The following is a 17,842-nucleotide window of genomic DNA, read 5'->3' on the forward strand; positions in this document are numbered from 1 at the left end:
AGTTAATGGCCAAGGTGGTAGATTACTTGGGATGGGCTAGACCACCAGCCCAATTCGTCCAAGACGATTTAACAGACATATTGGACCATGGTCCCACTGAAGACCCAGTACTACCTTTTCATGTAGCCTTACAAAACAGGGTGGCCAAGAATTGGGAAACTCTGGATTCTATTCCTCTGGTAAATAAGTCCCTCACATCAAAATACTGCCCAGCCAGTAGCGACCCCGGCTATCTGTCAAAACATCCAACTCCCAAGAGTCTGGTCATACAGGCAGCCCGTCTATCCCTCCAGACAGGGACGATAAGCATGTGGATGGTTGGGCACAGAAGGTATTTTCAGCCGGGAGCATGGCATTAAAATCTGCCAACTCCACATGTGCCTTGGCAACATTTTCGCACACTCTGTGGGAGTGCATCGCAATGGCAGCGGAGAACATACCAGAAGGGGAAGAAAGGGAAGGTTTCCTAGCCATCGTTAGAGATGGAAAGGAGGCCATGCAGGAATCCCTTCAATCTGGATTGGACACTGCGGATAGTGTAAGCAGGTCCATGGGCACTAGCACGGTAATGCGCAGGTTTGCGTGGTTACGGAAGTCGGGTTTTGCACCGGACGTACAGAACCGCCTTCTGAAAATGCCTTTGATGGGTCTCACCTTTTTGGCAACAAGTCTGATGAGAGTCTTGAGAGCTTGCAGCCTCAAAAGCAGCCGCCAAATCTTTAGGATCTGCTATTAGGCAACCTCAGCCTTTTCGTGCGCAAGGGCAATCATGGAGGGGACGATCCTATCGTTATTACACCTCATAGGGAAAGATGAGAGGAATGGCCAGTCAAAGGGGCCAAAGAAAGGCCACTCGTGGTGGACGAGGAAAACATGCTAAGCCAGCTCCAGCTGCAGCCTCTTTGCCATCAGCGGCTGCAACATCCGCCACAAAACCACTTTGAGGACTTGCACCACAAAACACCTGTACAAGGCAGGCTGTCGCAGCATCTGCAAGAATGGCAAGCCATTACTTCAGATGTTTGGGCTCTAGAAATAATAGCCCAAGGCTACTGCCTTCCTTTTCTAAAGCAACCTCAAAGCAATCCACCTGGGAGACACCCGTTGAAAGTTTCAAACCTGCTTCTACAGCAGGAAGTTCTAACCCTGCTGGAGAAAGGTGCTATAGAACCAGTACCTGCAGCGGAGCGGAACAAGGGATGGTACTCCCCGTATTTTTTGATCCCCAAATAGGACGGAGGACTGAGACCCATCTTGGACTTAAGAAACTTGAACAAGTTCCTCAGGAAAGACAAATTCAAGATGGTTACCCTTTCTCAGATCCTTCAGGCCCTTCAACTCCAGAACTGGTTGGTGTCATTGGACCTCCAGGATGCTTATTTCCATGTGCCGATTCATCTCAAACACAGAAAATACCTGAGGTTCGTAGTTGGCAACTCACACTATCAGTTTTGAGTCCTGCCATTTGGGTTGACCTCCGCCCGAGGGTCTTCACCAAGTTAATGGTAGTGGTGGCAGCGCACCTCAGGAGAGGGGGGATTCATGTCTACCCCTACCTGGACGATTAGTTGATCAGAGCGCTCTCTGCCGAGGAAGCACTGGATCATCTGAAAGTCACCTGCCACTTCCTCCTCAAACTGGGCTTCTCCCTCAATTTCAAGAAGTCTCAAATGACACCTTCCCAACAGCTTCAGTACATAGGAGCTGTACTAGACACATCCTTGGGAAAGAGCTCGCCTCCCAAGACGAGGGCTCAAGACATTCTTCAGATGGTTTCCAAATTCCAAAATGGCCAAAATCTCCAGGCTTACGACTTTTTAAGATTGCTCGGCCTCATGGCATCCTGCATCTTTCTGGTTCCAGAGGCACGCTTGAGCATTAGTTCCCTTCAATGGGCCCTAAAGACTCAGTGGTCCCAGTTCTCAGGTCAAATGACGGATCTCCTTCAGATTCCGAACCAGGTCAGACAAGACCTTCTATGGTGGACCTGTACAGAGAACATCCTAAAAGGAGAACCTTTTTGGCAACCATGGCAGGAGATCACAGTAGTGACGGACGCCTCACTCCTGGGGTGGAGAGCTCATGCCAACGATTTGACAATCAACGGTCGTTGGTCTCCATCGGAGTCCAAACTCCATATCAACCTTTTACAGCTGAGGGCAATCAGACTAGCGCTGAAGGCCTTCCTGCCATCTGTCAGGGGAAAGAATGTCCTTATAATGACGGACAACACAGTGGCCATGCACTACCTAAACAAAAGAGGAGGTGTGGGGTCACTACCCCTGTGCAGAGAGGCAATGCAGCTCTGGTATTGGGCGATTCAGGAGGGAATCTCTTTAACAGCAATTCATCTAGCCGGGGAAGAGAATATGACGGCAGATGCTCTGAGCAGGCAGAGCACGGTGTCCCACGAATGGGAACTAGCTCAGGAAGTCATTCAAGAGATCTTCGCCCTTTGGGGAACCCCTCAGGTAGACCTATTCGCAACCAGTACCAACCGAAAATGCGAAAGGTATTGCTCAAGGGAATTTCATCCGAGAGGACGCGTTTGTGGTGGATTGGAATTTCCCACCATTGTATGCGTTCCCGCCGATTCCCGTCATTCCTCAGGTCATCAGGAGGCTGAGACGCTTCGGGAACAGCATGATCCTAATTGCCCCGGATTGGGCCAGGAGAACGTGGTATCCGGACCTTCTAGATATGTCCATCTGTCCTCCAGTACGTCTTCCTCAGAGAGAGAACCTTCTCTGTCAAATGGAAGGTCAGGTTCTCCACCTAGAGGTCAGAACACTCAACCTTCATGCTTGGTATCTGAAAGGCTGAGATACAGGGATTGGAACGTTCCAGATGATCTTATGGAGGTGTTGCTTTCGGCAAGAAGGCCAGCAACAAAGTCTCTATGCCATTGGAAAAAGTTTTGCAACTGGTGCAAGGAAAAGAATGTCAATCCTTTTCTATGTTCTATTCCGGAAGTACTATCTTTCCTTCTGACCCTAGCACATAGAGGTCTGAATATCGGAACAATAAAAGGTTACCTTGCAGCGCTTTCTATTTTCAAGCGCTCATCGGAAGAATGGTCCTACTTCAAAATTCCTTTGATAGCACAATTCTTAAAAGGTCTCACTAATGTGTTTCCTCCTCACCCATTTCAAGTACCGATTTGGGATCTAAATATAGTCCTAAAATTCTTAATGTGTGCCCCTTTTGAGCCTATGCACACGTGTCCATTAAGATTACTAACATGGAAAATGGCCTTTTTAGTTGCTCTAACATCAGCAAGAAGAGTGAGCGAATTGCAGGCACTGTCTTCTGGACCACCCTATACTGTGTTCCATAAGGACAGGGTTGTATTGAGGGTTAAACCATTATTTTTACCAAAAGTAATATCTGATTTTCATTTAAGTCAGAAAATTGTTTTACCCTCATTCTGTCCTCCACCTCATCCTTCTAAGGAGGAAGAAGGATTACACAGACTGGTTCCAAAAAGAGCTTTAGGCTTTTACATCTCTAGACTTTCTAGGCTTAGAGTGGACAACCAGTTGTTTATAGGCTACACAGGAAGGAAACTGGGTCAATCGGTAACAAAACAGACAATTTCACGCTGGATTGTACTTTGCATTTCAGAATGCTACAGACTGCATTTCAGAATGCTACAGACTAGCACAAAAAGACCCACCAGAAGGGTTGAGGGCTCATTCCACCAGAGGCATCGCCTCTTCCACGGCCCTTCAAAGAGGTGTCCCAATAAGTTCCATTTGCGAAGCAGCAACTTGGTCTTCACTTCACACCATCTCAAAATTCTATAGCCTGGATGCTTCCCAGTCTAGGGAGCTGACTTTTGGAAAAGCAGTGCTTTATTCCACCATCAAAAGGCATTGATAAAAAAAAATAAAAAAAAAATGTACCCCTCCTCTAGAGAAAGTAACAAAATACTGCTTTGGGAGTCTATCTAAGATGAGGGATATGTTGGAGGACACAATCCACTCGAAGAACAAGTTACTTACCAACTGGTAACGTTCTTTCGATTGGATGTTCCTCCAACGTATTCCTCATCGCCCTCCCAACCTACCTCTCTGTAGATTTTTCCGGGTTATTGCCATCTCAAATCTCGCAAGGCTGATATGTGTCTGCCGGCACAATCTACACAGTACAAGATCACAGGCAAAAAAAGGGGGAAAAACAGAACTGAGGCCAACGGGCGCCACGCATGCTACTTATACACCCGATGACGTCACCCTCGACGGAGGCTTTCGAGGGACCATCGACTCGACGACATCGACGCACGGCGCCCTCTGCCGAAAAAAATTCCGAAGAGCAGCAAAGCTGGATGGGATACATCTAAGATGAGGAATACGTTGGAGGTACATCCAATCGAAAGAACGTTACGAGTTGGTAAGTAACTTGTTCTCCAACAGCCTAGCTGCCACTCAAACATGCTAAGTGGTGAGCCGGGCGGCTCACCACTGGCCCAATCAGAACAGAGTGCGACTTGAGTTGCTAAGGCAACGCAGTCCAGGGTGCCAATTCCCCTCCCCACCCATCCTGTGGACCCCAGACAGAGTGGCACCATTTGGAGGGCTTCTGTGGAGAAGCCTGCCAAAAAGTGGAACAAAGGGCTCGACCTTGGTCAGAGTTACAGAGACGGACACAAACGCCATTTTAGAAAAGAGTTTTGGCAAAAAGACCCAACCGTTGATTTAATATTAAATAAATAAACCAGCGGTATCCTTAACATTGCACCAAAAAGTGGTGCGTTTAAAATCAATGGGAAAATCCCATAGAGAATATTCCAGTGGAATATTTTGCGTGGTAACCACTGCCACCAGCCAGAAACTCGACAAGGGGGGACTGGACAGTGCCCCCTTGAAAACAGACTCAGGGGCAATATAATTAACCCCATCCAGTACTTCAACAAAATGATGGTTTGTACTGGTTCTGTTCACAATTTAGGGCTAGTAAAGTCAATGGTGAATTTACATGCCCTTGTTGACAGTAGTCAGTCCCAGGGTATGCAGTCTATGTTTGGGGGTAACTATGACACCCCTGTGTTAATGCACTGAGGGTGCTGTGTAACACACACCTGAAAAATAGATGATATTCTATGGAGTAAAAGGAAAACTCCATAGCCCAAAATCACAAAAACAGTCAGAGACATACCTCAAATCATGCCTAAGAGTGGGTGTAAAAAAGTCTCACTCATAGCAGGAGAAAAAACAAACCCCAAAAATCCAGCAAAGCTGCTGGGGGACTCACTAGGTTTGGGAAATTAGCCTTATAAGAGAATTCTCCCTAACACGGAGATGAGCCTTGGACATAGCATCCAGAAGATTTGGCCATATCTGGTCCCTATAATGCAGCAATGGAGTGAAAACAGTGGGAAATTCTCCAGCGGGTAAGCAAATCTGCTTCTTCTGAAAATTCCATCAGCAACCCAATCTTAGTTTATTTATTTATTATTTACTACGCGCCATATCCCGCAGGCATCAGGGCACAGGTTTCCCCTTCTGTACCACCAGTCACGTAGACTGGCATAAACCAGCCCACCAATCAGAATAGGGTTAGGGACAATGTGTTAGGGGGCCAGCCCCTCTGGGTGGCCCCTACATTAGCTCCCTATCAGTCCACTCTACAGGATGTGATCTGGCCAGCCAAGGGACAGAGGCTTGTTCAAACCAGTCAAAGCCTGTGTCCAGTCATACTTTTGAAAAAAAAGTTTCGACATACAACAGTTCCTAAAACAAAGTTTTGAATAAAAATTTTTTGAATGCATTTTTTTTTCATGTTATGTTTTTTTTGTTTCGTGTAGAAAAACAAGTTTTTAAAAAAAGAAAATTGGGGGTTTGTGGGGAGAACCCCCCCCCACACCCCCATTAAAAAAAATGCATTACAAACTTTTTTTTCCGATGCTTTTGTGTCGGAACTTTTGTATGTCGAAAAACGTTGACTGTCAAAACTATCACTATGAACCGTCAAAGCCAATATGGAGGATGCCTCACTGGGCTCACAAAGAATCTATGTGGAAACAATGAACGTTTTAGGTCTGCCTCATGGCTCCCATGAACAAAAGAAGCCCCAAAAACAAAATGGCCAAGAGTAGGATTTACAAAATACTTTGGTGTACTCGAATGGCTACCAGAAAGGTTCAGTGGGCTGTAAGAACCATGTTCTCTTAATGAGTGAAAATGTTTGAAGTGGCGGGAACTTAAGTAGCAGCCCCCTAACAACCCAAATATGTCAGTGCTCAAAAAAAGAGAAGTGGAAATTGCAGAAAAGTCCCGGCGGACCCTTAAAAGGCTTTGCAGAGTTCCCAAAAGTGACATTCGGTCTTAACACTCGCCAATCTTCATAAGTAAATGTTTGAAAGGCTCAAAAGAGACCATTTCAAGGTTCAGTTGTGATCAATGAAAGAGTTCTTATATTTGGAGGGGAAGGGATATTGGTTTTTGTTTCAAGACTGTCATTTGTGCTGGTAATGGGTTGCGTCAATGGTCACAGTGTGCCAGTGAGAGAACATGTGATGTGAATATGTGAATTCTTACACTATAGCTTTCTGCACATTATGTACCTGCTTCAGAATCTGCAGCTGTTCTTTGGTCCTCCAGTTGTAAGTGGTATACTAGGTTTTTGTTATTTCTTTCCAACAGATAAATCTGAAGAAGATTTCAGGCACTGTATCAAAGAAACCCCCAGAAAAAGGCAGCAAAGCTGGGTCCATGAAGAAGGAGAAGGCTGTGAAAAAGGATGATGGTAGAGTGCAAATGTTGTATTGCTTTCTTTGACCGCTGCATATTCTCATTCCATGGTAGACCTTTGTGTCGTATGTTCATGTTCCCTTTGTGGCAAATATCTCTGCCTGGTTATGAGTGTCAGATGCAGGGTCAAAGAGGATGCCAGTGCTACCACAAGCTGGGTGATACTGGGCTCAAGGGTTGACTTGGGTAGGATTTCCTGGCTATCCTCCACTGTTAGGGAAGATGTTTCTTTTTGGGTGTTTTGTGTACTTTTTACTGTGATCCGGAGCGTATCTACTGATTGCTTCTAGCCTATTTTTGGGGAATGTCTTTTTCAACTTCACTCACTAGCTTTACTCATTTAGTTTTGAGGGAAGTAGTTAGTCGTTAAACCCACAAGTGGAGGCGGAGCATGTCTTCCATTGCCGTTTAATATGTAGCACTGCTACCTCATGTCAGAAAATATTGTCTTTGTGCTGCTTTCCCCCATTGACATCTACAGAACTCCCAACTGTTTGCTGTTGTTGGTACCTGCCCTGACTTTTGTTGGCAAGGGAAACCTTTTTAATTCAGTTGCCTGGCTAATTTCCATCTGTTTTTGGCAGCACTGATCAGTCTCTGTGGCTATCAGTGCACGGAATGTGGTTCTCTATTTACCTGTTTATTTTGCACTGCACTCTTCACCTTACACTGAGGTGAGGTGGGGATACTTTGTGCTCCTATTACTATTTTTCGTAACTATATGGTTACATGCATGATGTGTCCAAGACTGATTGGTGGCAGCAGATATTTTTCTACTGTTTTTCTTTAATTGTCTTGTGCGCTTTTGCATTTTACTACTTAATGCCTTATAGATTACCATATGCTCTAAGATGGCTGTCCGGCATGATTTTCACCTGTCCTGTGGCCATCTTGTATTTTGGCCTTCTGTCTACCCTCTGAGGCCAGATTTGCGATACAAGAATGCCATTCTTGAGATCATCATTGAAGACAAGACCGATACGAAGAGAAGCATCCCTCTAAAGAACAGTAACTCGTCATTGCCGCCAACTAGCATTGTCTTCTTCAACCTTCCCAGCAAAGCACTGCTCCTTTGCTGATACCCAGAAGGTCCTCATTAGTGCTTTGACACCATGATTGGTGGGAACAAGTGGTGACCCCTATGTGATTATCCTACCTTTGGAAGCCTTCTGTAACTATCCTGTGGGTTTGCCAGCTTCCTTGGGGCTACCTTGTTGCATCGTCACCCTTCTGACTTCGGACTTGGGACTCTGCAGACCCTCGACTTGAGAAAAAAATAGTCTTTCCCTGCAGTTGCAGCTCTCCAGTCCAAAGATAAAGATTGGCCTTCCAGGACCACCGTCTTTGTTTCAATCACAAGGGTTGTCTTCTGCTATTTCTTTGAAGTGGCCATCGCTAATCTCTGCCTGAATTGTGTCCTGAGGGGTCTTTTGTGGTCGTTGATAATGTGGTGGTTCATTCTTCTTAGAGCCAGAGACATCCAGCTGTCCAGTTCCAGAGACCCTCTTGCCAGAACGCTGACCAGGCAGACTTAAAATACCAATGCAGAAAATGACCACTGCAACTGAGATTCCCGGGCCTCCTTCACCGGAACCAAGACACAGATTAGGGGCATGGGGGACAGCTATTCAAAAGAGCTGCCAAAGCGGTTCCTGAGTTAACCGGAGTACATGGGGTGAGTACACATACTGTTCGATCCCAGGGCCCAGAGGTAAGTATTTAAGTGTTTTCTTCCAGAAAGTAGGTTCCCAGAAGGCAAAACAACCCAGTAAATAAAGGGTTATTTTTAAAGGGTGAAATGAAGGATCCAGTTACCCAGGGTCTTACACAATGTGCCAGCGAAGACTCTGATAGTCCAGAAGAAGTATCATTCTTCTCCAGCATGGGGTCTGCCGTGGATTCACATGCTCATCAATATTCCCTGTCGTCAGGCTGGGAATCCTCAGTAAAAAGAAAAGCAGTTTTGCTTTAGCCTGAAAACTGCATTTCGAAGGGATTGTGTCCTCCGACGTATTCCTTATCTTTGATAATTCGTCTCCAGCTTGCTGGCCTCGGAAATTCTTTCTCTGTAGAGGGTGCTGCGCGTTGACGTCTGCCGAGTCGATGTCCCTCGAAAGCCATCGTACCGGCGCCGACGTCACCGTGCCCATCAATAGCCACGCGCGGCGTTGGTTGCTCAGTTCTGTTTTTCCGCGCTTCGTGGGGCCTCGGAATATCGTTGCTCAGTTCAGTCAGATAAACTTCTTATATTTACTCGATAAAACCAACTCGTTCTCAATGGCTTCTTCATCCGAACCGACGACTCTGCGGTCCGGCTTCAAAAAATGTCGAGACTGGAACGATTTCCAGAAAAACGATGGCTTTGCGGACTCAAAGGGCATCATGCCAAAACACTCACTAAGGCGCAATGGAGGAGTCTCATGGGCCTAGTCATAGCGGCCTGGGCCACGATCGCACAGGGATGGAAGAAGAAAGATCCACCATTGCTATACACATGGCTATATAAGGTCTGGTCCCAAATGACCATGGAAAAGATAACACACAATATCCAAGGAACACAAGGCGCCTTCATAAAAGAATGGGGAGGGGTACTAGAATATCTCCAATCAGACTATATGGCACAGTGGTGCCCGCACTATATAAAAATAACAGATTTTTTCACTTCTTAATCGATACCGAGGACATTTGAACATGGACTTCTCTTCCGAACAGGGTGGGTGGGGGGGGTGGGATGGGAACGTTGGGGATTGTTTACTTTTGTACTATCTATGAAAACAATAAAAATATGTTTAAAAAAAAAATGTAGAGACTGCGGAAAGAAAATGTCGATAATGGATCCTCACAGGATCTGCTTGTGGTGCTTGGGTGTCGAGCACCATTGTTCGGAGTGTGAGGACTGCATGTCCATGACGGCGAAAGCCTTGAAGGAGCGCAAGGGGAAGCTCGGGAGAGGTAAGTCAGTCAAAAAAACCTCCTCGAAAGTTTCTTCGGCCGAGTCAAGGCATTCGTCTCCTCGCCGTCGAAAGCATTCCCATTCTAGGTCTCGAAGTAGCTCGCACCACTCGTCGAGATCTAGACACTCAAAGAAGAGACGTCGAAGATCCCCTTCCTCGTCATCTTCTGTTTCCCCAGAAAGGGTCTCCTGCCCCACAAAACACAGCTCTCAGGCGGAGTCGGAGGAATTCAGGAAGAAAATGCTAAGCGTCTTTGAGAAAGCGGCCTCGGCCTCCTCGAAGACAGCTGAGGGTGATACCCTGGGTGAAAAACCCAAAAAATCGAAGCGAGTCGTTGCACCCGGCTAAATAGTCCACCCGAGAGCGCCACGGGCCATCGGGTAAGAAGGCACCATCTTCGCCGTCGTCGAAGATTCCTTCGACGCATGGATCGGCGCCATCAACGCCGTTGTCAAAGGGTTCTTCGACGCATCAGTCGATCGAATCGACGCCATCGTCGACACCGACATCGACGCCGATAAAAGAGAAAACCACGGCTACTTCGCAGCCAACGGTTATACCAAGAGCCTCCGGCACGACGCCGAGAACGTCGTCGACATCCTCGAGTAGGATCCCGATCCTCTCGAGTTCTTCGAGGCCTCTTCCAGTTTTCTCGACACCTTTCTCGGCGCCTTCGAAGCCTTTCACATCGGCGTCGACATCGACATTTTCTCACCCAATAATCACGAGTTTGGCTCCTTCTGCCTTAGAAATGGTTTTACACCATTTCTGTGGTCAGAGTACCCCAGATTATCTTCACTCTATGAAGAAGGGGAGGATTCTGACTTTCGGGCTGCAGAGGACCACACCACCTGTTTCAGAGGATTTTACCTCTGAGAAAAGAAGGTTGAAAGACCTACAGGAATCATTACATGAGGCAAGTGGGCTGGACACTTCCCCAGAAGTGGAATATGTCAAACCAGACCCAGGGGAACATGTCGAAACCCCCTATAGAACCCTGATGGCAAGGATTATTGAATTCATGGGTTGGTCTGCGCCTTCACCTGTTTTTCAACAGGATGACCTTACAGACATACTAGACAAAGGTTGCAGTCAATAAAAGATTGTCAGCCAAGTATAGGGTAGCTGCTGCTGACCCTGAATATTTATCAAAACACCCGACTCCAGAGAGCCTGGTGGTTCAAGCGGCAACTTCATCAAGCGGCAGATCCGCTTACCCTACTGTTCCACAGAATAGAGATGACAAAAGGTATGATTCTATGGCAAAAAAAGTATTTTCTGCTTGTAGTATGGCTTTGAAGTCCATCAACGCCACTTGTACGCTCGCCAGGTTCAGTCACACACTGTGGGAGTGTGCTTCATCAGCGGCTGACTGCATACCGGAAGGAGAGGAAAGGGAAGCCTTCCTTAACATCATTAAAGATGGCAAAGATGCCATGTGCGAATCTCTTCAAACTGGCATCGATTCCGCGACAGTATCAGCAGGGCCATGGCGGCAAGTACTATAATCCGCAGGCATGCGTGGTTGCGAAAGTCTGGCTTTGCTCCAGATGTACAGGCCAGACTTTTGAATATGCCCTTTGACGGCTCTTCTTTATTCGATAAAAAGGCTGATGACAGTCTGGAAAAGTTGCAAACATCTAAAGCAGCAGCAAAATCTTTAGGAGCTGAAATCTGCCAAACTCCTTTTCGCCCCTCAGGAACCTCTGGGAGAGGAAAGTCCTTTCTCTATTATTCCGCATTCGGGAAAGGCAGAGGACAGCCGGCTCAAAGAGGCCAAAGGAGATCCACCCGAGGTGGACGGGTCAAAGGTACTAAGGCCGCAGCAGCAGGTGCCTCTTTACCCTCGGCATCTGCATCAGCCGCCCCCAAACCACTCTGAGGTCTTTCCACACAAAACACCTGTAGGGTTAACTCACCATCTGACGGAATGGCAGGCTATCACATCAGATGCTTGGGCATTGGAGACAGTTGCCCAGGGTTACTGCCTACCCTTTCTACACATCCCTCAGAGTCGTCCACCGGGGCACAGCTCTCTAAAAGTTCCAGATCCGCTCCTCTTACAGGAAATTGTAGACCTGCTAGAGAAAGGTTCCATAGAACCGGTACCTGTAGCGGAGAGGAACAAGGGCTGGTACTCCCCCTACTTTCTCATACCAAAGAAGGACGGAGGACTGAGACCCATCTTGGACTTACGAGAATTGAACAAGTTCCTCAGGAAGGACAAGTTCAAGATGGTAACTCCCTCTCAGATCCTTCAGGCCCTCCAGCTCCAGAACTGGCTGGTATCTCTGGACCTCCAGGATGCTTATTTCCATGTGCCAATCCATCTCAAACACAGGAAATACCTGAGGTTCGCAATTGGCGGCTCTCATTCTCAATTTCGAGTTCTGCCGTTTGGGCTGACCTCTGGCCCGAGGGTCTTCACCAAGCTAATGTCAGTAGTGGCTGGAAGTCTAAGGAGGGAAGGGATCCACGTCTACCCCTACCTGGACGATTGGCTGATCAGAGGTGTGTCTTCGGAACAAGCTCAGATCCAGCTAGATTATGTCTGCCACTTCCTTCACAAACTGGGCTTCTCCCTCAATTTAAAGAAGTCACAGATGATACCATCACAGAGACTCCAGTTCATAGGAGCGGTCCTGGACACTTCCCTGGTAAAAGCCTCGCCACCGGAGTGGAGGGCTCAAGATATTCTGCAGATGGTCAACAAGTTTCAAAATGCCCAACATCTCCCAGCCTTCGACTTTTTGAGGTTGCTAGGCCTCATGGCATCCTGCATCTTCCTTGTGCCAGAGGCTCGCCTGAGAAGGAGATCTCTCCAGTGGGCACTAAGGGCCCAGTGGTCACAATACTCAGGAAGAATGACAGATCTCCTCCGGATTCCGGACAAGGTAGCCCACGACCTTCAATGGTGGGCCTATCCCGAGAACATCTTGAAAGGAGAACTGTTTTGGCAACCATGGCCGGAGATAACAGTAGTCACGGACGCTTCACTCACGGGGTGGGGAGCCCATGCCAACGACTTGACCATCAGCGGTCGTTGGTCTCAATCGGAATCCAGACTACATATCAACCTGTTAGAGCTGAGAGCAATCAGACTAGCGCTGAAGGCTTTTCTGCCATCTGTACAGGGGAAACATTTCCTGATAATGACGGACAACACGGTGGCCATGCACTACCTCAACAAAAGAGGAGGCATAGGGTCACTGCCACTGTGCAAAGAGGCGAATCTCTCTATCGGCAGTCCACCTAGCCGGAGTGAAGAACTTGACAGCGGACGCTCTGAGCAGGCAGAGCACAGTCTGCCACGAGTGGGAGCTAGCTCAGGAAGTCCTTCAAGAGATCTTCACCCTTTGGGGAACCCCTCAGGTGGATCTGTTTGCCACCAGCACCAACAGGAAGTGCGATCTGTTCTGTTCAAGGGAATTTCCCCGAGAGGAGCTCTAGAGGACGCGTTCGTAGTGGACTGGGAGTTCCCACTCCTTTACGCGTTTTCACCAGTCCCTGTTATTCCTCAAATGATCAGGAGGTTGAGAAGATTCTGGAAAACCATGATCCTAATTGCCCCGGACTGGACCAGGAGAACGTGGTACCCAGACCTTCTAGATATGTCCATCTGTCCTCCAATCCGTCTTCCACTCAAAGAGAATCTTCTCTCACAGAAGGGAGGTCAGGTTCTCCATCCAAACATCAGAAACCTCAACCTTCACGCTTGGCTTGGGAAAGGGTGGGGTACAAGGATTGGGACCTCCCTGATGACGTCATGGAGGTGTTGCTTTCGGCCAGAAGGCCAGCAACAAAGTCTTTATACCGCTGCTGTTGGAACAAATTTTGCAGCTGGTATAGAGAAGAGAATATCGACCCTTTTTCATGTGGTACACAAACAGTGTTATCGTTTCTACTCTACTTGGCAAAATCAGGCCTTCAAGTGGGCACTGTAAAAGGCTATCTCGCAGAGCTATCAATCTTCAAGCGCACTTCGGAGGAACCATCGTATTTCAAACTACCCCTAGTAATACAATTTCTGAAGGGATTAACTAATGTTTATCCTCCAAGACCATTCCAAGTTCCCTTATGGGACTTAAATTTAGTCTTAAATTTCCTAATGAGTACTCCCTTCGAACCACCCCATTCTTGTTCGCTGAGATTTCTCACTCTTAAAACTGTCCCATTGGTAGCACTAACATCTGCTAGGAGGGTGAGCGAATTATAAACTCTTTCTTGTAAACCCCCTCATACAATTTTCCATAAGGACAAAGTTGTCCTACAGGTGAAGCCTAATTTCCTCCCAAAGGTGGTTTTAGATTTCACATCACTCAGAAAATTACCTTACCTTCGTTCTACCCTCCTCCCCATCCGGGGAAAGATGAAGAAAGGCTACATAGGCTGGACCCAAGGCAAGCTCTAAGCTTTTACATGAGCAGACTGGCTAGGATTAGGCAAGCTGACCAACTGTTTGTAGGATACTCAGGTCACAAGTTGGGACTACCCATAACAAAACAGACCATTTCCAGGTGGATTATTTTGGCCATTCTGGAATGTTACAAACTGGCAGGGAAAGAGCCACCCCAAAATCTTAGGGCTCATTCAACCAGGGGTATCGCAGCCTCTTCGGCCCTCCAAAGAGGGGTACCAGTCCGAGACATATGTGCGGCTGCCACATGGTCATCCGCACATACATTCACAAGATTTTACAATCTGGATTCCTCCACTAGTCAAGAGACCAGATTTGGCAAAGCCGTATTACATTCGGTACATTCCTAAAAGGGATGCATGACATTATTACTCCCACCTCCAATTACATGCCACTGCTATGGGAGTCTATCAAAGATAAGGAATACGCTGGAGGACACAATCCCTTCGAAGAACAAGTTACTTCTTACCTTGTAACGTTCTTTCGATGGGATGTTCCTCCAACGTATTCCTTATCGCCCCTCCCATCCAACCCCGCAGTAATACTTCCCTTGTGGTTGCAGCTTACGCTCCTTCAAGGTCAATAACCAATTCAGGCATGACTTATCTTATGCTACAAAACGGAACTGAGCAACGGACGCCGCACGTGGCTATTTATGGGCATGGTGACATCGGCGCAGATACAGTGACTGTCGAGGGACATCGACTCGGCGGACGTCGACGCGTAGCGCCCTCTACAGAGAAAAAATTTGCGAGGCCAGCAAGCTGGAGACGAATTATCAAAGATGAGGAATACGTCGGAGAACATCCCATTGAAAGAATGTTACAAGGTGAGAAGTAACTTGTTATTTTCCTCTAAACCAATCAATGTCCTTTGGGTCATACTGCCCCATACAAGGACAGTCGTCTCCCTAAGCTCCACTCTTGGTGCCATTTTAAGATTTTTACCACACGTTTCAGTGTTGGGAGTTCTCGCTTCTTGCTCTTTGTGCCTTTTTGATAATTTGAGTTTTTTTTTATTAAAAATATATTCTTTTGACCGATTTTGTTTCATTGTTGGACCGCAGGGTGACTACCGGCAGCAAGGATCCGTTGTCAGCGAAGATCAACTTTCATCGCAGCTCTTCTCTTCGAAGTTTCAAGAGGCCCAAGGTTGGGCCTACTTCGTGCCTTCCAACTTGTCCGAGGAGAAGAGGAGCCGCTTCAAGATATGCGCGAAATGTGGACTGAGAAATGTGTATGTCGAAGATCGGCATCACAAATGTTTGTATCGCCTGCATCCAAACCACGATGAGGATGGGTGTGAAATTTGACATGGATTTCCGAAGAAGACAAAAAAGCACCTGTACAGCAGGTTGGCAGCGTGGCTCAAGTTGGGGAAGGCCTCTGACGCTGCCTACGGGCACGGTCAGCCCTCATCCAGGACCGGCTGTTCCCATGAGCAAACTCCCTCGGAGAAAAGGTCCAGGCCCTTTGAGGATGCCCTGTCCATGGGGCCCAAAAGATGGCCGAACTCCATGCTATGGATCCCGCTGGGTTTGCCACGCCCACGGGACCCAGTTCGGGAAGTACACGATCACTGTTGCCATCTACATCCACAGGAAGCCTGCCAGTGACGGGAGCTCCCTCCAAGAGGAAGTCCTTAACCCATTCGTAGCTTTGTGTACTGTCTTCAGACTAGCCTGCAAAGGCGAGGTCCTCAGGTGGCTCCTCCCTCCCGTCGACGACAACATCAGCAGCCAAGACAACTACTTCATTGGCGACCGCTTTGTCATCAAAGACATCCATTTCGTCGAAGACCACAACCTCGTCAACTGTCACGGTCCTGTCGACGAAAGCTTCGGCATCTACCTCGTCGACGACTCCATTGATGATCTTCACGACTTTGTCAAAACGGGGCCTAGTGTCAAAGGTGGTCTCTACGGTGACAAGGGCAGCAGCCCCGCAAGTGACCCTACCTCCAGTGATGGGGACTGTTCCTATTGTCACCCCATTCCCGAAGGAGTCACAGAAGGACAGGGAGCGACTAATGCCCGCGGAACCACAGTCTAGACAGGGGTGAGCAAGGCCAAAGGAAGCATCAATGGAGCTCGTGCACATCTACACGAGCTCCGACAACAACTTGCCTGAGGACTACAACTCTGACCACGAGGGGGGCCGTGAGACAGTGCCCATGTAGGGATCAGAAATGGATAAAACCAGTATGCCCTATAGCTCAAGAAGATTTGTCGGCCCGGATCTGTAGCCGCCTGTTCCCCCTACTCCTCAGCTGGCGCCCAGGGACATGTCGTCAGACATCCTTACAACTCTGCACACAGTGGTGTCGAAGATAAAGTAAAAACTGTCTGATACACCTGCTCCGGCCTGCAGTGCCTCAAGGCCGTCAAGGAACCCGTCCAGGCCGAAGTGTAAATCGAAGGACCCCACTGGCCCAAGGTCTCAACTGACAACCCCGCCGCCTCTGCATTGGGTCTTGGCCTCTGTAGTGGAGGAGCCCCGCACACGGGCACTGGTACAGATACTACAGCAACTCATACCGATGAGTGATGACTATGTGCCAGCAGACGGAGATCCGCTGGGTGCTGACGAGCCTGCCAGGGCTTTGCCACCAGATGAAGAAGGCTCCTTTCATGCCATGATGTCAATGGCATCTACACTCTTCAACTTGGTGCAGGAGGAGACAAAAACGGATGGCGCTGGGAGTCCTGGCGGAAGACAGTCACGTCCATCCCTCTACTGGATGATGTCTGGGAGGAAGGTTCATGAAAAGAATAGCTTTGGAGGAGCACAAGGTTGAACAAGCAATAATTTTCCAGCAGCGGGTGTGAGAGCTGCAGGAGACCATTTGTTGAGATGGATGAACAACTAAAAGTCATGGTTTCAGTGATCTCAGAGGAAGATTTAAATTAATATATTCTTAGTTTGCAACATCTTGTCTCAGCGCATCCATAAGGCACAGGCACAGGAGGAAAAGGTGGGGGCTGTCAGTGCTCGCTGTTCGTGGCGCTGTTGAGGGGGAGGGGAAACTTTGCAATGACAGAATGCGGCCTAGTCCAAAGTTGGAGTTGAGAGTACACAAAATGGAGTCCAAGTGTGACTAGCAATTGTTAGGCAGAAACCTGTGCAGTTCCCTTAGGGAACACTGCAAAAGATTTAGGACTACAGGTGTTAGCAGTAAACCCACTTGGTAGCAGTCTGTACCACCCAGATTTACCTGGTAGCTGTGGCTGAGCAGTCAGACTTCTCTCAAGAAGAGTTAGGCAGTATGCAAAGTATACACAATAGGCACTCAGATACAACAATACAAGCAAACACTGACCAGAGCTTTGCTATCAAAGTATATAATTATTTATTTAAAAACACACTGTTTGAAACACTCCAGCACTCTTATTGTAAATTATTCTAAACACAGTTACTATTGTAATATATACACCCCTTTTTCCTTATCAGCTAAGTCACTGTAAAACACCACTTATTTTCATACAGAGGTGAGCGCTTAACTAGATGGCACTCCAATAGGTTTGTGAGAAAGGGAGGGAAAAAGACAGAATATGGAAAGGTACACCACTCTAAAATTCGGGAACACTGTTAGCAAGGCAGAAGAGCAAAATGTCACTGGTGAGCCTAAGTCCAAAGGCTGGGACCAGTCTTAGAGAGAGCAGAGCACAAATGCGCCCAAAATCACAGTTACACTAGGCTTAGAAAGTCTTGCAGAGGGTT

General features: G+C 47.6%; 1 protein-coding gene across 6 annotated transcripts in view; it reads left to right on the top strand.

Moving 5' to 3' along the window:
• Positions 1-17,842, top strand: part of ABCC5 (ATP binding cassette subfamily C member 5) — a 2,124,586-nt gene that overhangs the window by 1,109,824 nt on the left and 996,920 nt on the right. For all 6 annotated transcript variants that reach the window (XM_069618835.1, XM_069618837.1, XM_069618838.1 and 3 more), the window contains one exon: positions 6,645-6,747. In XM_069618835.1, the coding sequence (XP_069474936.1) occupies positions 6,645-6,747 (103 nt within the window). The remainder of the gene's footprint in view (positions 1-6,644; positions 6,748-17,842) is intronic.

This window comes from Ambystoma mexicanum, chromosome 10, assembly GCF_040938575.1.
Source record: "Ambystoma mexicanum isolate Mex_15411 chromosome 10, UKY_AmexF1_1, whole genome shotgun sequence".
NCBI lineage: Eukaryota > Metazoa > Chordata > Amphibia > Caudata > Ambystomatidae > Ambystoma > Ambystoma mexicanum.